The 23463-nt window shown below is 36.2% G+C and overlaps 1 protein-coding gene across 1 annotated transcript in view; it reads right to left on the minus strand.

Moving 5' to 3' along the window:
* The window catches only part of ERC2 (ELKS/RAB6-interacting/CAST family member 2), a 999532-nt gene that overhangs the window by 656378 nt on the left and 319691 nt on the right, over positions 1-23463 (minus strand). The window contains exon 8 of the mRNA XM_043441970.1: positions 12768-12935. Coding sequence (XP_043297905.1) covers positions 12768-12935 — 168 coding nt within the window. The remainder of the gene's footprint in view (positions 1-12767; positions 12936-23463) is intronic.

Here is a 23463-nt window from a genome sequence, read left to right on the forward strand (position 1 = left end):
TGATGCGAACGGCTGACTCATTTGAAAAGACCCTGATGCTGGGAAAGATTGAAGGCGGGAAGAGAAAGGGATGACAGAGGATGAGATGAATGGATGGCATCACTGACTCAAGGGACATGAGTTTGAATAAACTCTGGGAGTTGGTGATGGACAGGGACGCCTGTTGTGCTGCAGTCCATGAGGTTGCAAAGAGCCGGACACAACTGAGTGAATGAAATGAACTGATAAATCTTTGAGAGCTTCCCTACTTTCCTTACTCTTCCCTGGCAGCTCAGTGGTAAAGAATCTGCCTGTAATGCAGGAGACCCTGGGTCAGGAAGATTCCCTGGAGAAGGGAATGAATCCACTCCAGAATTCTTGCCTGGAAAATCCCATGGACCGAGGAGCCTGGTGGGCTAGGGTCCACGGGGTCACAAAGAGTCGAACATGACTGAGACACTAACTTTTGTTTTTTTCACTACTTTCTAAAATGACAAGATTTCACCATTTCCTCTCCCAGGCACAGACTTATCCATTTCCACAGACGCCTGTAGTGGGAAAACAGCGAATATGATGCTTGGAAAGGCTATCACTACCAGAGATGGATCCTTATTTCTAGGACTTTGCAGGGACACAGCTAGGATATAACCGATACAGATAAGTTACATAGATATTGATATACTGATATAGATTTTTTAAAACACACATCACAGGACTACAGTATTTTTACTTAACTTCATCAATCTCACATCTGTATCTTCTTCCTCCCAAGTTCTGAAAATCCAAGCTCTTAATGATGCCAAAAGAAACACTCATTTGTTTTACCCCATTCTTTGCACACACTTGTCTTAGAATAAATAATTTCCTATAATAAATAATATGCACTACAACCAATAATATAATCATTGAAAAAAGTTTAAGATTCTATGTAGTTTTTTTTGTCTGGAACTATACAGTATTTCACTAGAGATGTTACTCAAAGTACTGTATTTTATAGTCACCTGGAATAGATCCTCACTGTGTGGGGATAACACCACTCACATTAGTAAACTGGTTCATTTGTTTCATTTTCCTTTAACTTTTCAGAAACTGCCTTTTTTGGATTTAATTTTGTTTTTTAATTATGTAAAATACAGTTTCAAAGTAAAACCTACAATACAAACTATATGCAAAGAAGTCTAAGTTCTCTCTCCATGTTCATTCATTCTATTAACAAAACCCCTCAAATTTGTTTTTCAATATTATGGTTTGTCCACCATTTTTTTTTTAATCTAAACAAATATATATATATATATATATATATATATATTCATACATATATTTATACATACATGTGCATTTCTTCAATCTCTTAGGTTAATAGCAGGTTTATACACTTTTCAGCAATCTATTTTTTTTCCACCTCACCATATATCCAACAGGTCACTCCATATCAATATATAGAGATATTCTTCATCTTTTACACAGCTACATAGTAATCCATTTGCGGATCACAGTGACTTACTCAGTAAGTCCCATTCTGACAGACATGTTGGTTTCTAGTCTTTTACTATTACAGATGATATTGTAATGAAAAATCTTGGCTGTTCTGTAATTTTGTCAGTGTATCTTTGGAATCTACTCCTAGGATTGGGATTTCTGAGTCAAAGGCAAACTTGTGTGAACTGCTAGATGTTGGCAAATTCCTCTCTGAAAGGGGATGTACCATTTTGCATTCCTAAGAGCAGTGGTACTGTAAGGCTAGTTTTTCCCCACCAATAAGTAGCATATATTTCAAATCTTGGAATTTTTGCTAATCTAACAAATGAGCAATCATTTTTCAGTGTAGTTTTAATATGCATTTCTCTTATGTATCAGGTTGAGCATCATAAATTAAGGACTACTCACTTCTACTTTTCTGTGTATAACCTATAATATTATGACCATCGTTCTATCTATATATTACTACCCTTTGGTTCTATAGGTTATTGGTCCCTAGGGTTGTTTATAAAAACTTTATTAAAGATAAAAACCCTCTTTTTGCAGCATAACTAGCAAGTATATTGCTCAAGTTGTTACTTGTCTTTTACTCTATGATAATTTTTGCCAGGCACAAATTCTTTATTTCATGTCATCAAGCTTATCAATCTTACATATTTTTGCTACTAGCAGATCTTGATTCATAGTTAGGAATATTTTCCCCATAACAAAGTTACAGAAGAGTTAATTCATGTTTTCTCATAATACTAATATTAAAGCATCACCTAAAAAGGAATATTTCCATTGCTACCATGATGCAATATCTCATCTAATCCTCCCACTACACTTCCAGTAATGCCAAAGATCAATAATAGATTCAACAAATATTTTTGCAGTCCCTACATTGTGCCAGGCACTACTCTCAGAGCTCAGATACTTCAGACAATAAGTCAAAACATCCCTTTCTTCAATAAATTTATGTTGTGGTGATGTTTTCCTTCTTTATAAATATTAGGTTAACAAAGGGTTAAAATAAATACTTAAGTGCATGCAGCACAGTAATGAAAACTCCAGCTAGGCCACAATGTCTCTGAGGAATAAGACTGTATTTTTGTGTACTATACAACCTACATTATAAACTTTGTCCAAGAAAGTGACACTTGAAAATTTAAAGATCTATAAATGAAAAAGGCTCTGACCATAGAGACAAGTTCTCCTTCTGGTTAGTTACTTCCATGGTCTTCCTCAGAGGCCCTGTTACACGCCCAAAGTCTTTATGGATTGCTCTGATAAGCAACTAACAGCTCACTGGACTGTATTTTCCATGAGTCAACCCTAGTGGATACTCAAGGACAAAAAGAAATAAAAAAAAAAAAACTTAAATATTTCTCAATAATCATATTATGAGTGGTAATGCCGAGAACATTTATCTCTTGTTCATTTTTGTATTCCTGGCATTTAGCACTACACCTAACCCACAAAAGGCATTTAATTTAGTAGGCTTATTTAATCTACAGAAGATCCAACAAAGAAGGTTGCCAAAATGATGCTATTTATCTAGCTTCCATACCTTAGTGTTCTGTTTCTTCTAACACATACACACAACACACACACATACACACAGCAAAAAACAAATATGATTAAATTTTTCCAAATTAAATCTTTAAAACTCATGTACATCTTTCCATAAATGTATTTTTCAACTTTGGATGGGAGTGAGGTAGAAGAGTTGACAAACCCTAATGTCTAGATCTCTGGCAGTCCTAAGCAATTCTCCTAGTCATGCGTTTCCCTTTTTCTTCAACTACTCTCACAAGAGTTGCCAAAGGTGGTCATAGCCATGGAGAACCAACCCTCTGACACCCAGCTTTGCTGGCACTAGCCAAGCAGTCACATTCAGTAAGCGAGGAGCTGGGTCTTCTTCTTCCCTTCACATTTCACAAGATCTTAACAATAGAACTTACGATCTGTCCAGTTTCAAATTAACAACTGCCAAGTAGTATTGTAGAGGCCGAATATTATTCTATTAATAAGGATTTGATAAATCCCTTACATTGAAAATTTTAAATAATAAAAAAATACATGCAAAAAAATAAATTTCACACACTTCAAGAAAGAAATGCTTCTAGAAACAAATTTCTAGAGTTAAAATGATCCTCCCCCACACAACTTATTACCTCAAGTTGTATTCTCCCCTTTTTAAAAAAATAAAACAAGAAGGGTGAAATATATGTCTGTATAGAATAAATATCTGTATTTAATTTAAAAAGAATAAAATTCATATGAGAATGGGTAAAAGATTCTTGCAGAAGCCCTGCAATTTAACTTCACTCTTTACATTTTGGTTTGATATGTAAATACACACATAAAGAAGCCCAACCACAGCAAATGTTATCCTTTTTCCAGAGGAATGGAGGCAAGTGTTACAAATGTGGGTCCAGTGTCAGGGAGAACTTAATCACAATGTACACTGGTTATTTCCAAATGGTGATTCCAAAAGGAAAAAAAATAAATGGAAGTACTTAATAAATTCTGTTTTCCATAAAATTTATACCAAAAAAAAGAAAGAAAGTGAGCTTGGAGGTCAGTGAGAGTTTGGTTGGATTTTCCTCCTCCTAAATTCTGTCATCTCCTTTTCTAAAGTGGCAATTTTCAGCTTCCCACAGACATGACATAAATATATTCTTTTTTTCCTGCAAACCATTCACCAGTAGGTAGCACTTACCATGGACATGTACTCTCTCACAGATGATTAACTACTTGTATATTGTCACTTTAAGTTGCAGCTTAATATAGTATAGACATCTTTTATAAAATAGAAATAAAAAGCACTACTGATCTATTGCTTTTCTTTCAAAGAATATAAATGGCTCTGACCCTGTATCTCTATACCCCCCCCCCAAAATGGATACACATTATGAAGGGATGTAATACAGAAATTAAAATGAATCAGTTATCTTAATTACATGTTGAGCCACACAGTTCAAATAACATCCCAATGAGCTCAGATAGAAGGGCCAAATTCCTTTGCTTCACTAGAAAAATACGTTGTTCAAAGTAAGTTGACAATGGGCTAAGGATTGGAAAGTTTTTGATTAAAAAGGGATTTTTGTTGGAACATTTATAATGAGATTTGAGCTGCAGTAACAATATAAAATTGAAAGCAGAATTACATATAAAATGGTACTGTAAAATATCATTATTTTAGTACAATGGAAAATAAGGTGCTTGTGGTTTTACTCTATAAATTCTGTGTTGTCTGCTCATATGTATTCCTTCTTGGCCGTCCTCTAAATAGCCATTCTGATGTCCAAGTTCTTCTGCACCAGCGTTCATTTGTGGTGGGGGGAACCCACACAATCAACATCTCCTGGGCTCTGCTTTTTTCCTCCATTTTATTGGCTTTTCAAGACTAATTCTTGTCCACGCATCACACTGGTGTTCAATTACACGGCAGACAATGAATTTTCCTAATCCATTTAGTGTGCTGACAGAGTCATGTTCACAATTTATAGAATTTCCTTTTAGACATCTACCTATTTCACAGTTGATTAAGATTCAAACTGAACACCTGTGTTTATGAAGTCAAAAGCAATTTTATACTAACAAGGTGTTAAATATGGCATTTTCTGAAAGCCTGAACAATGATAACAAAAGCACTGGGCTCTGGACCTATGGAATAAAAGAATGCTTGTAACTACCTGTACCATCCTTTAGCAGGACCCCTCAAAAAAAGTCACAGAACTGCAGCCAACAACCAGGACACATTTTAATTACTTCACCGCAAGTCTTTCCTTTTTCACCTTAAGAAAGCAAGAGTAGGAGACTGACTTGCAAAGTGTACCCAGGTATCTAAAATCTGCAGAACAGCTAAAAATCTGAAGTGAAACCTAGCTCCTTTAAACAATGTCTTTACTAGCTAGATACCAAGACATTTTCAGCATTCTGGGGCCCCCAAAGGCTGACCCTGGCTCATTTTTGTGTGACCCCAAAGTTTTCACATCATTAATAAAGAGAGAATCAAAACAAAGCCCACAGACATTAGGGGAGGGGAATGTGTGTAGTTTGGCACTGCCATCATACATACCCTCAAAATGAAAAGGGGGAAAAAAATAAAATGCACGTAGCAGAGGTGGTGACCCCTATAATGACTGTGGTTCCCAAGATTTTTTTCCTACTGGTAATAAACTATTTTGCAGACCTCCCAATTGTGGCCACCATGATAGTTATAGCTTTGCAGGTTTATGTCTTTTTCTTGAAGTTAAGAGTGTTATCAATAAAAATTTCAAATGATGCCTTTCCTGGTCAAATAAAAACATTTTAAAATGTGAAGCCAACGATGGGATTAGAATGAAAAATACAAGTGACACCAGGATTTTGTTTTGTATATTTTTTCACCAACCTCTTTCATTTATTAATTTTAAAGACATTCCTTGAAAGTCTTAAAAGTGATACAATGCACCCTGATTTGGCACTGGGGTGTTTTGACAGTCTTAAAAGTTGGTTCCATCATTTGCTACTAACTTTTTGAAAAAAACAATTCACTTTTAAACGCTGTGATTATGAAGGGCATTAAACAAAAGTCTATCTCAAAAAGGACAATTCTAATATTATCGTTTGAAAGCTGGGCTAAAGTGATTAAAAAGGACTTTACTGCTTGCCAGTCAACAGGGGCAAGAGGTAAAAAAGAAAACTGTAATTATTTTTTAAAAGTAAAGGAGCACTCTTTGTAAATCCCATCTTACATACTGTGGAAAATACGATTTCCAGTCATTTAAAAAACTCCTTTTGTCAACATGTGTGAGTTTAGAAGAAGGAGTAGTTCCTCAAGTATATGAACAGTTTGCAAAGCCTTATGTGAATGCATCTTGTCCCACAGCCCCTGGACACCATAAAGCATTCCCAACTCCTTGTCAGTGTGACCTTTATAACCGGGAGTCCTGGCCTCACCTTGAAGTAGGGTGGAGGAGCCATTTCAATGAGAAAAAAACCCCAGAAACAAGGACTCATAAAATGTGTCTTTTCTCCATAAAACAACATTTTCAGAGTCAAAAGCTTGGTTTTATGATTCATCATGAAAACTGACAGCTCCACTAGCTGTGTTATCACACTGAATCCATGACTCAGAGGAACAAAAAATGCTGCCATGGGCTTAAAAAGCACCTCCTCCTCCACCAGTACCTTGTACAAACTCCCTAAAGAAATTATCATCACCATTTCTCTTAAGAATGCATTTAATTTTTATACTACAAATGTACAGTATGTGTATCATAGACCATTTAAAGATCACCTGAGACTCTAACAAAAATAAAACACAGTAAGATACTGTTGTCCATTCCTTTTTTTTTCCTACAAAGGGTGAATGCATGTGTGAATATGTACATATATGCACAATCCTAAACATTTTTAAAGAAATAAAAATTAAATAATAAACAATACATTCTTCTCAATATACTGGAATTCTAGACTTCATAAAAATGGTATCCTCCCTAACGTTTGGACAACATCCCTCATTAATACACCCACAGTGCTACTGCTACAGCCACAATGTTACTGTAAGAACTTACAGTCTCGGAGTTATTCACTCTTATCCTTATTCATAGACAGTGTAGGGTTGTATCTGGTGAGCATTCTTGAATCCCTAGTGAACCTCCCTATTAAATACAGAATTATAAAATCTGGCATAACCTTTGCCATGAATATTAAATGAGATAATGTACATCACTTCCTTAACACAAAGAAAGCCCTTGGTCCACTGGGACTCTTGAAAAGTGTTAGATTTCTAGGTAAGAGTTTTAGAACTTGAGAATCCAAGTCTGTCACTCCCTGTTCTGTGACCTTGAACAAGATACATATTCTCTCTGAACCTCTATTTCCTAGTCTTAAAAAATGGGGACAACAATACCAAATTCACAAGTTGTAAGTCAAGTTTAAAATAACATATTGCATGAAAAACAGCCACAGTTTTTTGAAGTCAAGAGAGCAGGCATGTCTTGTACTTAGTAGACATTTGAGCAATGTAATTAAATTACTAAATTCAAGACCAGTATCCTCTGAGATTATGGATCCCACATTGTCCAACACCTTGTGCATCATTGATGCTTAATAAAATATTTTCAAATAATATGCTGCTTGTTCAGACAAGTTGAGGGGAGGGTCTATCTAAAGTATAGCTGACTGAAGCATTTCTAAGTAGATGCAGTAACTCCTGAAATAATCTGTAAGTTTATAAATATAATTCCTTTTCTCAAGGAGAACCAGAGGATCAGTGTAAATCAAACATAAAATCTTAACATTAACAGTGTAATCACCTTAGGAATACTGGAGTGGGTAGCCATTCCCTTCCCCAGGAGATCTTCCCAACCCAGGGATCAAAGTAACATCTCCTGCATTGGCAGGCGAATTCCTTACCACTGAATCAGGAGGGAACCTTTAGCAATATTAGCCTTAAATTACAAGAGATATAAATGGCTATATTCATATACCTTGCATACTTCAGTCACCAAAGGAGCTAAACATTTATTTCTAGCTTCTTCGTTTCCTTTTCTCTGCTTTTAAAAAAGCAAAGAGAGATGAAGTCCAATTAAGATTTTGTGTGGGATTATTACCAACCAGTGATAATGGATTCAGTGAGTGGTCAAGGTATTCTGATCAGATCTCTATCATATATCCATATACCCACTATAATGTTGACTCAATAAAGGCAGGAACCAAATGTGGCACATAGTAGTCATTCAAAATATATATGTTGAATGAAAAATTCACGAAATCCATAGGGCAGGGATCTTTAATGTGAAACTCTTGGAAATGCTTCAGGGTATATGTAAACTACCTAAAAGTATATATGTTATGGCATGTGAATATAAGTATTCATGTGCTGAGGTTAATTTTCTGAGGAGTGAACCAACAGACTGCATGACATTTTCTTATATTGATGACATTTAAAAACCAAAATCAAAAATGTTATGGATCTTTGCCAAGGAGCTGCCACTAACCTAACCTGCATGTGTTGCCGTTCACCTTCTCAACACTAAACCCATACATTTTTTAATTCACAGGTTTTCAAGTGTTTTCTTTTAGACCAGTAGAAGGTTTCCCTAACTACTTGGAACAGAAATGAGTATAAAAGCAACCATCACATACCACTATCATATAACGTATCTTCCAGAAAACATACAGAAGAGACATCATGCTTGGCAGTTTGGGAATTATGCTGGGCTGGGGCAAAGTGTACTTGCAAGAAAACACAAAGACATCTTTTAATTTGAAGCCAGAGCAAAATAGATGGCATTTTCATAGTATCTTCATTTCTCTGCATCATTCTAAGACATAAAAAAGTGACTCAATTGAAATATAAAAGTCTGAACTCAATAAAAGCAGACACCAAAAATTCAAAGGAGACCCACAAGGGTAGAACACACAGAATGGATGGTAAGAGGAGAAGTGAGGTGGAGAGTTTTCCCCAAATATCCTGATATACAGTAGAGATAAAAATCACAGCAATGATGATAGTCAACACAACTGATAGTTAAAACCCTTTAGAAGAATCTAAACATTCTCACATGGACATGTCGAGTGGGCACAACACTGCTGTTTTACAAGCAAGATGTGGGGGCTCAGAAATTTAAGTCTTGTTTACGTCACAGTGATTAAATGGGGAGATTAAGGCATGTGCACACATCTCCCACTTCTAAATGCTGCTTTTTCATATCACATTTTCCTTCAGATGATAAAATAATAGCTAGGCCTTTCTTCTATCTAATTTCTGGATATGTTGGCAATTATTCATTGAAATTCATAAAAGTCAAGGCACTAAAGTCAATTTATTATTATCTCTATGCACATGAAATTAATGTGTTGGTTGATAAGGGTAAATTAGTACGTGGAAAACATCAAGGGAAGTAGCAAAATAAGATACTTGGCGTTAGGGTTCTTTGAAGCTATTTTAAAAAGTAAAATGCTATGTTAAGAGCTATGTGGTGTCTCTGTATGTGTGTAATTATTATTCTATTGATTTACTGCACACATGTCAAAGAGCATCTGGGCATCTGTACAAGTTAAAACAAATCTATCCAGGAGCCAAGCCACATAGCCACAAACCCAGACAACTTGCCTCCCCCCTTGTCCCACCCTTCAACCTACCACCTCCCAAATGCAAATTGCATGGTGTTAAAAGCCTTCCTCACAGAGATGAACTGTTGAGTCAGTGTCATCTGTCACTTTCACCATATTCTAAAAGAGAAGCCAAAGATAGCTAATGGCACAGGTTTTCCAGAGTGCCAGAAGGCCTCTTCCCATTCTAGAGAAAGTCGTCTTCTGTTTCGGCAAGGGCGTTCAGTAAAGACTCAGGCATCTACCTGGAAGGAGCTATCACTTATAACCTCTTCTAAGGATGAAAACCATACCTTTCGCAGGAATGTAAACTCAGTTCTTTCCTTGTAGGGCACAAGGAAACATCTTACCTACTGAATACTCACCCATTAACCCACATTAGGTAGGGAGACTCTTATTTTCCTCTGTTTTGCCAAGAAGCAGGAAAATCACTTTAATGTACTTTACCGGGCTGCCAAAAATCCTTTGCCTATGATCCAACAATTAGAGCTAATTTCAACCTAAATTGCTTCCTCTAAGAGATGGATACCATTAAATAACTGTTTCCATTTCCATTTACGAAGACTTTAAAAAAAGAAAAAAGGCAAAAGAAAATTCCTTGTATGTTTCCAGCTGATAAAATCATTAATCTCACACTCGCAACTTCAAAGGAGAAAACCAGAAAATCATCTCACTTTCTCTACACACGGAGAATAATTTTTTCTACTTCAAAGTGCCGTCTCTTTATTGGGTCATTTTAATTATTGAATGTGGGATGGAAGCTATCCAGGTAATGTCACCACTGTCTTTTTCATGAAATATATATAGGTCTAATTTGAACTACATTAATTCGAGAGATGCAAAAAACAAGGGGACAGAATAAGAAAAGGGAAAGAGGCTGGGGAATAGAGCACTCATCAGTACAAGGCAGTGAAAGGAAGACAGTAAGTTTTTCTAAGCTGACTTTTCTCAATCTTTCCTCCTGGAGGGGAACTATCAAGAAGCCCGGGCCATATCTCAACAGACTGCCTTGCGTCTTAAGTTTCCTTCTACCCAATACACAGCAACAGTAACTTCATTAGTAGTGATAGTGTTACTGTCAATGTGAGGCAACTGTGATGCAATCTGTTGCTGTGTGAACAACCACTTTAAAGAAAAGCTTGTGATCATAGAAAGGAGGTTAGCAAATCTGGCCCTGTTCAGAGTAAGACTGTTAGAGAGGAGACAAGCCAGGCATGCAAATTCCCAATCAATCCTCTCACCAAGAAATCACACACCATAAATGGCAGACTTTTTCTGTAAAGGACCAGAGAGTAAATATTTTCAGCACAAAAGCAACCAAAGACAGCACATAGATGAAAGAGTATGGTTGTGTTCTAATAAAACTTTATAAAGTCAGGCAGAGGGCAGGATTTGTCCCAATAAGCCAATAGACAAGTGCTACATGGAAATGTTCTATAGCTGTGCTGTCCCATACACTAGTCTCTAACTACATATGACTACTACTAAATACATGAAAAGTGGCTAGTGTGACTGAGAAGCTACAGTCTAAATTTAACTGCACTTTAATTAATCTAGATTTGAATAGACCCATGTGCCTGGTGGCTATTGTATTAGACAGCATAGTTTTATAGGATTAGATAGCATAGTTCTATAGTATATATTATACTATATAGTAATAATATATACTATATATTACTATATATAGTATACTATATATATAGTATAAGGTGTATATATACTATATATTACTATATATATAATAATATATACTAATATAGTATTAGCATAGTTTTATAGGATTAAATAGCACAGTTCTATAGTATATATTATACTATACAGTAATAATATATACTATATATTACTATATATATATATAATAATATATACTAATATAGTATAGTATTAGACAGCATAGTTCTAAGTTCACTGCTATTCACTGCTGTTTCCTCAAATATTATACAAGTCAACCTTCAATTAAGGTATAGTTCATTTATGCCTTAAAAATTTAAATATCCAAGCTTCTACATTACAGTCGAACTGTACACAACTAAAAATGATATTTCTTAACTGTAAAATACCTACATCATTGAGGCCAAAATGACAGTTTTAGCTTGAAGCTACCAATTAACTGCCTATTGACCAATGAAGTGCATAGACCGATCAGGTCCATGCCAAGACCTATCCAACCTGGAACCTGTTTCCTTTCTCCTCTGTACATTTTCCTGCACCTTGACTGAGGGCACAGATCTACTTTATGGCCCCAGTAATTCCTACAGAAAATCCAAACTTCCCCAAAGACCCCAAAATGTATACATGCAAAGACATGGCTTCAAGAGCACAAGAAACAACATGCAACTCAAGTAGATTGCCTTCTAAAGTAATCCATGTAAAACAGTGCCTCAACACAAAAATGAGGGAGATTCACTGTATTCTCTGTTATTGACTCCATGTAATAATTTATATTCTAGTAACTGTTTTATTTACATAATAACTTGTGTTTTGCATTTCTTAGCAGACCCAAAGGTATAATTCAAGGAGAAGAAGCAAGAAAGTAGGATACCAACAAGGATTTAGCTTTTTTTTTTCCTAAGTATGAATAAGAAATAAAAATAAAAAATCACATTTCATTTAAGAAACTGTGTGAATAAGTTGAAACAGTATCAACTTTCTTCAAAGGGTAGAATACTCTTGAAATCTGAGGACTCTCTTTAGGAAGTAAGAAACGTAAGGGTGCCAGGAGTGAAGCCTACACAGATACGCACAGTACAGGAAGGTAGAGGACATTCTGATGCTTTTATGATTTTTGATAAAATGAAACCATTTAAGGTACAATCATTATCTGTGGTTCCAACATCCAAAAATAAAACTACAAAAAATGAAAAAAAAAAAAGAAGAAAAGCAAACTGTGAAGCAAACTCCTTTGGTGGCACAACCTAACACAAATCAATAGGAGGTTTCTTATATATACTTTAATTAGTCTACTTAAGTGTAAAAAAATTTTTCTCTGCATAATTATTCATATATTTATTTATGGGATATTGCTGCAGCCCCACTGGGAGTGTTAAACAATCTGTGATACAAGCAACAGATCTTACCTTTCCAAAATCCCCAAGATATCTGATATCCAAGATGTATCTGGCCCCAAGGATTTGGATAAGGGAGTCTTCTAATGAAAGCTGTTTGGGTAGGATATTTGCTGTCAATTCAATGTCTACTGTCCTGAAACAGTACCTTACCTCAGTCTGAAGAATGGCAGCTCTCTGTTCTTTGGCAGTAAGTGACTCTTTAAGCACTTCAATGTGTTGCTTGCAATCTGAATTCTGATTGCTAAGAGTTTCAAGCTTTGTTTGTAAGGCAAGAAGTTCTGACTCTTTCTTTGAAAGCTCCTGCTTCAGCTGATCAATCTGTAAAACAATGAAATTACAAAAAATTATAAGCCACAGCTCCTTCTCTTTACCTTTGAGGACTACTCAATTCTCTTAAATTTTCTTTTTTTTTTTTTCTTTTTTTTTCTTTTTTTTTTTTTTAATTTTTTTTTTTTTATTAGTTGGAGGCTAATTACTTCACAACATTTCAGTGGGTTTTGTCATACATTGATATGAATCAGCCATAGATTTACACGTATTCCCCATCCCGATCCCCCCTCCCATCTCCCTCTCCACCCGATTCCTCTGGGTCTTCCCAGTGCACCAGGCCCGAGCACTTGTCTCATGCATCCCACCTGGGCTGGTGATCTGTTTCACCATAGATAGTATACATGCTGTTCTTTTGAAACATCCCACCCTCACCTTCTCCCACAGAGTTCAAAAGTCTGTTCTGTATTTCTGTGTCTCTTTTTCTGTTTTGCATATAGGGTTATCGTTACCATCTTTCTAAATTCCATATATATGTGTTAGTATGCTGTAATGTTCTTTATCTTTCTGGCTTACTTCACTCTGTATAATGGGCTCCAGTTTCATCCATCTCATACTGATTCAAATGAATTCTTTTTAATGGCTGAGTAATATTCCATGGTGTATATGTACCACAGCTTCCTTATCCATTCATCTGCTGATGGGCATCTAGTTGCTTCCATGTCTGGCTATTATAAACAGTGCTGCGATGAACATTGGGGTGCACGTGTCTCTTTCAGATCTGGTTTCCTCAGTGTGTATGCCCAGAAGTGGGGATTGCTGGGTCATATGGCAGTTCTATTTCCAGTTTTTAAGAAATCTCCACACTTGTTCCATAGTGGCTGTACTAGTTTGCATTCCCACCAACAGTGTAAGAGGGTTCCCTTTTCTCCACAGCCTCTCCAGCATTTATTGCTTGTAGACTTTTGGATAGCAGCCATCCTGACTGGTGTGTAATGGTACCTCATTGTGGTTTTGATTTGCATTTCTCTAATAATGAGTGATGTTGAGCACCTTTTCATGTGTTTGTTAGCCATCTGTATGTCTTCTTTGGAGAAATGTCTGTTTAGTTCTCTGGCCCATTTTTTGATTGGGTCATTTATTTTTCTGGAATTGAGCTGCAGGAGTTGCTCAATTCTCTTAAATTTTCAAGGGCTAGTGATCATTAATCCAACATGGCAGACCATGAGCTTAAAAATACGGCCTTGGGAGTCACTTAGTCTTAGGGGTCTGGGGAGGCTCTTCAGAGGCGACTGACAATAGAAAACAGGAAAGGTAAAGTCCACAAGATGCTTTCTATCTTCCACACCACTGAGAACCAAGGTTCACAAGGGAATAAAGGCTTCCTGGCCAAACCCACAACTCATCCAAGAAAAAATAAGGTCTACTGACCATGGTCCTCAGAAGGGTCAACAGGGAGCTAACAAAGGTAATTACCCAAGACAGAACCTAGACCTTCTCTGATACTACACAACAGAAATGATCATTCAGGAGCATCATTCGACAGAAGAGAATCCTCACCCCAAAAAGTAAGCATTGAGGGATCTTTTTTCTAACATTACATATTAAAAAGATAAAAAAGAACATCAAAAATACATAAAATATTAAAATACAAGAAACATCCATTATTCAATTACTTAAAAAATCACTAGAACTACCCATATCCCAACCCATTTCTATTTCCTTTCCCTCCCTTGAAACAATCACCACCCTAAATTTTGTGTTCATCCTTTTCTTATTTGTCTTTCAAGCTTAACTTGTTTTTTTGCACCTGTAAATTCTACACTATTTAATTTCGCATGGTTTTTAACTTTATTTGCACTGTTTTTTTTCTTCTTTAGCTTTTTGCTTTTTTTCTACTCAATCTAATATCTTCAAGATTAAATCAAGTTACTGTTTGTACAATGTGTTCACTTTCATTTTCATTAAAGTACAAGCTTGCTCCTTGGAAGAAAAGCTATGACCAACAAAGATAGTAAACTAAAAAGGTCCATCTAGTCAAAGCTTGGTTTTTCCAGTAGTCATGTACGGATATGAGAGTTGGACTATAAAGAAAGCTGAGCACTGAAGAATTGATGCTTTTGAACTGTGGTGTTGGAGAAGACTCTTGAGAATCCCTTGGATTGCAAGGAGACCCAACCAGTCCAACCTAAAGGAAATCAGTCCTGAATATTCATCGGAAGGACTGATGCTAAAGCTGAAACTCCAATACTTTGGCTACCTGATGCGAAGGGTTGACTCATCTGAAAAGACCCTGATGCTGGGAAAGATTGAAGGCAGGAGGAGAAGGGGACGACAGAGGATGAGATGGTTGGATGGCATCACCGACGTGATGGACATGAGTTTGAGTAGGTTCTGGGAGTTAGTGATGGACAGGGAAGCCTGGCGTGCTGCAGTCCATGGGGTCGCAAAGTCAGACACGACTGAGCGACTGAACTGAACAGTATTCCATTGTAAGATTTCATCAAAATGTATTTGTCTACTGTGCTGTTAACAGACATTTGGGCTTATTTCCAGGTTTGTTATTATGAAAAATGCTATTCTGAACATTCTTATACATACTGCTTGGTACACACTGTAAAAAATAATCTAGGAATTAAATAGCTGGAACACAGAGTAAATAGCTGGGGCACATCTTCATATTCACTAGATAACATTAAAGTGTTTTCTAGTGGACTTAATTTCTATGGTCACAAGCAGTGTGTAAATGTGCCAATCACTCCATGTCTTTGCAATATCATATGTCATTGCAGTTTTACATTTTGGCCAGTCTGGTAGGAGTTATGGTAGAAGACCTCGAGAAATGACTGCCACCAATTTCTTTATACTTAGACACATATGCCATTCCTCACAACTAAAGGAGGAGTCTATTTACCCTCGAGCATGGACTGGACTGTGACTTGCTTCAGCTAGCAAAATGCAGAACAAGTGTCAGTATGTGTGTTCTAGCCTCTAGGAGAACTAGCAGCTTTAGCTTCCTCTCACTGGAAGCTAACCACCAAGGCAGAAGTCCAACCGCCCTGTGACCACTTGGCTGTGAAGAAGTCTATGCCAGCCACACTATCAAGCCACACAGAAAGACAGAAAGGAATTTTTCTGATATTCCTGGTGGAACTTGTGGCTTCTGTCTTGTTCCTGGTCTTAAAAGGAAGAATTTCAATGTTTCATCATTAAGCTCGGTGTTTGCTTTAGCTTTTTAAAGGCATTCAAGTTTTAGAAAGTCCCCTTTTATTACAACTCTGCCAAGAGTTGATTTTTTTTTTATCATTAAGGAATACTTAATATTATCAAGCATTTTTCTTGCACCTTGTGATTTATCATATTTTCACCTTTAATATAATAAATTATATTAATGGATTTTTAAAAATATTACTCTCTCCATGCATTACCGTGAAAAATTCCACTTCGTCATGATGCATTATTATTTTTATATATTACTGGATTTACCTTGCTAATATTGTGTCATCATTTCTACATTTATGGGCAAGACTGATTTGTAATTTTCCTTTCTTGTGCTATCTTTATCAAGTTTTAGCATCAATTTAGCCTTCCAAATAAAGTAGGGAGTGTTCACTCTTTTAGTGTGTTCTGAAATGATTTGTGTAAAACTGCAAATTTTTTTTTCACTAAAGTTCATTAAACATCACCCAAAAAACCATCCAGAGCTGGCATTTTCTTTTTCCAAAGACCATTCCTTACTTCATCCATCTTTAATAATTATAGGAATATCTATGTTTCTAATTATGTGAATCAATTTTGCTAAGTTGTTTTCATTAAAAAACTTTCATTTCATCTAAATTTTCACCCTGTTAGCATGAAATTTTCATAAAATTCATTTATTTTTGATATTATGGTATCTATGAGTATCTTTTTTCATTATTGGAATTTTTATTCTTAATTATTTTCTTGATGAATCTCAGCAGAAGCATGCCCCATTAAATAACCTCTTCAAAGAGCCAATTTTGGTTCTGTTGATCATCCAACGTTTTTATTTTCTGTTTCATTAGTTTTGGCTCTAATTTTAAAATTATTTTCTTCTTAATACTTTCCTTGGGTTTATTCTATTTTCTTTTCCTAAGCTTAAGTTGGAATATTATCTCACTAATTTTCATACTTTTTTCTTTCCATGTATGAGCCTTAAGAGTATATATTTTCCTGTCAGTATCATTTTAGCTCACTCTCTCTAGTTTGATATACCTTGACATTATTGTACAGCCTTAAATATTTTCCAATCTCCATTATTATTCCTTGACCCATGAATAACTTAAAAGTATGTTTCTTAATTTCCAATTGAGTGTTTCCTAGTTATCTCTTTTTTTTTATGTCTTACTTCTTCCTGAGTAGAGAACATGGTCTGTTCTACAGTTATCATTTGAAATTTGGTGTATCTTGCTTTATGCACAATATGTAGTCAGTAATCATAAATGCATTCTGTATACTATTTGCTTAAAAAGATTATGGATCCAACAGTTGTTGGCTGTAATATTCCATATATGTGCCTGACATCTGATTACACTTTTATTTTTAGAACATTTCCATCATCTTAATATGAAACTCTATAAGTAAAAAAAGTCATTCTTCATTCCTCATCCTCTACACCTAGCCCTAGGCAACCAAAAATCTACATTATCTCTATGGATTGGCCTTTTCTGGGAATCTCATATAAATGCACTCTTCAATATATGTATTTTGTCACTGGCTTCTGTAACATAGCAGAACATTTCAAGTTTCATCCATGTAGCATGTATAAATACTTCATTGCTCTTTATAGCTGAGTAATATTTCACTGTATGAATATACATAATTGTTTCTATCCATTCACCAGTTGATGGACACCTAAGTTGTTTCCACGTTTTGACTATTAATAATGCTGCTAAGACCATTCATGTTCAAGTGTGTGGAGACATATGTTTTCATTTCTCTTGGATATAAACACAGGTGTGAAACTGCTAGGTCACATGGTAACTATGTTTAGCTTTCTGAAGAGTTTCTAGCTGTTTTACAAACTGACTATACCATTTTACATTCCCACGAGACACATGAGGGTTCTAGTTTCTTTAAAACCTCACCAGGACTTGCTGTCATCTGTCTTTTCACTCATCACCATTCCAGTGAGTATAACGTGGTTATCTCCTTATGGTTTTGCTTTTTTCTCTAATGCCTAAGATGCTATCAAACATCTTCTTCCATACTTATTAGACATTCATATATCTCCTCTGGACAAATGTTCTGTTAAGACTTTTTCTTTGCCTCTAAGATTTTATGTCTTTATTTTGATGCAAATAGAGAGATTTCATTTTATTTACCCTATTTTGGGTATTTGAAGACTTCTGAATTTGTAGACTGATACCTGTGAAAATTCTCAGCTTTTATCGCTTCAAATATGGCTTCTGAATAATAACTGTCCCTATTCCATCTCTCTTTCCTCAAGACTTTGGGTTAGATTTGTGCTAGATCTTCTTATTCTCTCTTCTATGCATCTTTAACGTTTTCTACCTTTTTATCTTTTACTTAATTTCTTCTGCCCTATTTTCTAGTCTATTAAGTTTCTCTTCTGCTATGACCACTCTGCGATTAAATGTATTTCTCAAACTTTTAAATTTCCATTTTTATATTTTTCCATTTCTAGGTCATTTGCTTCTTTTTAAATTTCCTTGGTATTATTTATAGCCTCTTGCCCTTTAGCCATATTTTCAACTCCTTCTTTTATCTAACATGTTAAACATACTTATTTCATAGTGTTTGTCTCAAAATTTCAATTTCTGAAGTCTCTCTCTTCTAATTCTGCTGTTAATTCTTTCTACTGGCTTTTGCTTATGGTGGCTTGCTTTCTTGAAGGTTCTGTAATTTTTTTTAAATTTTTACTCACATGTTTTGGAACTTTCTCTGGAGAAAAATACTGAGGGGTCTTAGCTGAACATGTGGTCCTTCAGAGCATTTATCTCAGCCAATACCTGGGTACTACCAACATGGGCTCCTTTAAACTACATTCTGTACTGAAAGTTCTTGGACCACCTCACACTGCACATCTGTGTAACAGCCAGCTGTGGTTACGGATTCTCAGTGCTAGGTTTTTTCACCTTTATCTTGGCTCAAAGATTTTAAATAGGTAAATAAATGATTTTCCCTGGAGCCCCTTAGTCTAGGTGGGAGGAGAATAGAGTGGGCAGTTTATTTTTACTTTTAGTTCAGTTCAGCCACTCAGTCGTGTCCGACTCTTTGCGACCCCATGAATCGCAGCACGCCAGGCCTGCCTGTCTATCACCAACTCCCGCAGAGTTTACTCAAACTCATGTCCATCGAGTCGGTGATGCCATCCAGCCATCTCATCCTCTGTCGTCCCCTTCTCCTCCTGCCCCCAATCCCTCCCATTATCAGGGTCTTTTCCAATGAGTCAACTCTTCGCATGAGGTGGCCAAAGTAATTTTACTTTACTCCTGCATTAGGAGTCTAGCTGTCTGGGATCCCAGCTTTATGTAGTAGTGGGACTCCTACTTGGCTCCTCATTTTGAGCAGGCTCAAACTTCTGTCACTTTCCTTTAGTGTCACTGTGACTGTGAAAACTAAAGTTCAAGTTCATCTGTCTAGCAAAGCCAACAAGAAGACAAAACCAGGAATTTCCCTGGTAGTCCAGTGGTTGAGACTCCATGCTCCCAATGCAGAAGGCCTGGGTTCGATCTCTGGCCAGTGAACTAGATCCTGGATGCCACAACTAAAGATCCAGCATGTCACAATAAGATCCCATACACTGCTGCTAAGACCTGGAGCAGACAAAAGAGTTAAAAAAAGAAGAAGATAGAACCAGTGCTCTAGTTTTCATTCTAGTCCCCTGCTTTGGCTTAATCTTGGCCCTTCAGATTCTTTCTAACTTGAAATTTCGTAAGTACATTTTAAATTGCATGTTTTTAAACTATATTTGATCCGTCATTTTTGCCCCAGTAACTGAAACTAGCTAAATAAGAACCAAGGTACTGATAATAACTACTGAGCATAAACAGAGTGAGATGCTTAAAAAGAAGTGAGACCTCCATCTTCAGAAATTTTCAGGGTTCAGCAATTTGCTATAAAAGTTGATATAGAATCCCACTTGCAGAGTGAACCCAGACTAGACAGGGGGACATACAGGTTTCATCATACTTGCCACATCTACAGGTTTGGTAAAGGCTGCCCAGAAGGCAGTCTTGAGAAGAATTCTGAGTATGCTGAAAAGTTCACTAAAAAGAACTGTGGGAGATTATCAATGTCCTTTGAGTATGTGTGTCCAGGGTGTTAGCACTACTCAGGTCTGTGCAATCCATGAAATACATTATTTCTTTGTAATTTAACAAATCACGAGTCTATGATTTTTAGCTAAAACAAAGTAAGTTCTCTCCCCATACCCCTCTCTTTTTCTCACACACAAGAACAGAATATAAATAAAATGAGGGAAAAGAGAAAATTATAAAATGAATTAACTCTGTTGTGATCAGCAACTACTCAAGGAAGAGTTGACATTACAGTATATAGTTGATTCAACATATGAAACTGATTCATCTGAAAATAAAACTCGAAAAACTTTCAACTCTACATGCTGAAACAATGATGATATTTATAGTAAAGAAAAAAAAGATGATTAGTGCTAACGTCTACAAATATTGGAGTAGAAACCTCATGTGGGAGTGGGGTATTGAGAGAGGAATGTGAAAGAAATTAACAGCAATGGAATGGTATTTAATAGGAAGGAAGACATGGCAGGTTCTACACATAGCTACTTCATTCAATAAAAATAGATTGATAATGATAAAACTATCTCAGTCTATAAATATTAAATAGGCAGTTGCTTTAAATAACTTGCAGACTATCACTGCCGTGAGGTAAATTTTAAATATTTTATGCAGACAATAACAGGAAAAAAAGTTTTTCTAAGGGGAATATAGTTGTGGGGTAAAAAATCATATTCTTCCATAAATATATGCCTTTGGCTTTTTTATAGCCATAAACTCAATAAAAATGGAAAGTGATGCAATCAAACATACATGAGAACTGAGGCTGGGGAAGGTCTGTCTCTGTGATGGGAAGAAGAAAAACCAATCGGAATTACATCACATGCTTTATATGAAGTCCATGTGGACATCAGGCACACTTCATCTCATCTGAAAGTTCTTCCACCACTTACATCTGTGACACAACTAACACCAATAAAACCTACTCCGCCAAGGAAAACAGCTTCTTTTTCACTGCAGATATGGCCCTCACGTCTAGAAAGTGATGTGCTTATTATCATGCAGTTTGGGTTATGAGGTTTGTAATCCATCAGAGGTTAATAAGAAAATGTGTCACAAATTGAGAATAAAGGGGGAGATCTAAGACAGCAGAGTGGCATCTTTGGCAAACTCCGCAGAGGGAGGGACTAACAGAGAAGTACTGGATCAGTAGATGAACAGGGTGTGAGACTAGGAGCAAAGCCTTGTACACAACAGGGGATGCCATCGTTCTTTCCCTAGTAGGAAAACAATTATTTATATGGTATATTCCATTATTAAAGCCTTTACAGTGCTACTGAAGGTAACTCATGCTTTTCATAGCCTCTTATACATTCTGCCCTCATAGTTTGATTCCTGTAAACCTTGTATGGGTAGAAATTGGACTTTCCAACAGAGGAGAGTTGAACAGCTTGGGAGGTCTCGCAGAGTCTCAGTTCTCAGGGACAACATCCATGTGCCAGAGGGCTTAAAAGATGCACATCTTTTCATCCTGACTGACTATGTCTGGTATCCCAGGCTTGGCACAAGTTGTGATTCTAAACTCTGCCTTTACATTTTTGCAATTCACTTTCTACCATTTCAAAAATGTTATGTCATGTCTATTTATGATATTATATTTATAAAAGCAATTTAGGTCTTTACTACTTAATTTAATCACAAGGCTTGCAAGAGGCCCTACCAGTCCTAGTCATCTGCTCAGCAACAAAATGGAAGCACATGCTATTTCATGGGACTACTTAAAATACTTCCTTTCCCTCCAATCTACTGTCCTTACTCATTTTAATAATTAATCCAAGCAGCACTCACTTTGCATACCACAACATTGTTTCTATATCAAATTCTCAGCTAATGTGGAAGCTCCAATACTTTGGCCACATGAAGCAAAGAGCTGACACATTGGAAAAGATCCTGATGCTGGGAAAGATTGAAGGTAAAAGGAGAAGGGGATGGCGGAGGATGAGATGGTTAGATAGCATCACCGACTCGATGGACATGAATTTGAGCAAACTCCAGGTAGATACTGAAGGACAGGGGAGCCTGGCATGATGTAGTCCATGAGGTCGCAAAGAGTCAGACACAACTTTGACTGAACAACAACAACGTCCATTTTCCATTGAGACATTTAAAATTATTTCAACACACTTCTATCTCTGAAAATGAGTCTGTATATATCACTATTAGCTGCCTTTATTATATATTTCTGGAGAAGGAAATGGCAACCCACTCCAATATTCTTGCCTGGAGAATCCCATGGACAGAGGAGCCTGGCGGGCCACAGTCCATAGGGTCTCAAGAGTTGGACACAACTTAGCAACTAAACGATGATAGCGATCATCTATTTGGAGCAAATACTTATACACAGAAATTGAGACTGATTGAGACTAAGCCCTGTTAATGACAAGGAATCAAATGCTGAGTTAATTGTATTGCCAATGGGTCATGAAAGTACTTTTCAGTTAAAATTTCAAAAATACAAGCAAATGAGAACACAGATACTCTAGGAGCTATTTTTTAATGATTAGGTTGACTTTAAAACTTTTTTTTGTTGTTGTTGTTGATTTTTACACCCTTTAATTTTAGTGACTATCTCCTGAATCTTTCCTGCCCTGGATAGCATGATGATAGATAAATAGATTTATTCTGCATCCCTAACTATTTCTTCTGTGTCTTTATCCCTGGCGACTTTAAAACTTTTAAAATCTTTTTTTTTTTTAATTAAAAAAAAAGTAAGCTTCCAAGTAATTAAGACAGAACACACTTAGACCTCTATTAAAGTAATAGATCAGTGGGCACAGCCAAGCCTGGCACCTTTGTAAACCCTGAAGATGCCTCTCCAGAAGACCTGGTAAGAGAAAGCACACTTTTAAAAGCTTTCTATATATTCATTACAAGCCGCAGGCAGGAGTAACAATACACAGCTGCAATTTTCAGACTTGGTTTCAAAGAGTTCTAGTCCCCTCCTTGTGCAGCATTTCATAAGAATTTCTGAAATGTTCCTCTACCATGACTCTGAGTCTTTGTGAAGTATTAAAACAAGAGTTTCTGAAGTCAACTGTCCCTGCATTAAACTTACCATTTTCTGCTAGATGGGATCCAAAGTCACCTTATGATTTTCACTTCTACAACTGCTTCAGTAAACAAAATGAGTTTAACAATTACAGTTCCATTTCCCGAGTACATTTCAGAATCTCTAGATTCTTGCAATTTAAACCTAATATTTCTTTTCTGAAAAAGTCTGTAATTTCATATAGACTTGAGTTTTTCCTACTTCCTTAACTGTATAGAATTGGGGATAG

The sequence above is a fragment of the Cervus canadensis genome, chromosome 22 (genome assembly GCF_019320065.1).
Source record: "Cervus canadensis isolate Bull #8, Minnesota chromosome 22, ASM1932006v1, whole genome shotgun sequence".
Classification (NCBI taxonomy): domain Eukaryota; kingdom Metazoa; phylum Chordata; class Mammalia; order Artiodactyla; family Cervidae; genus Cervus; species Cervus canadensis.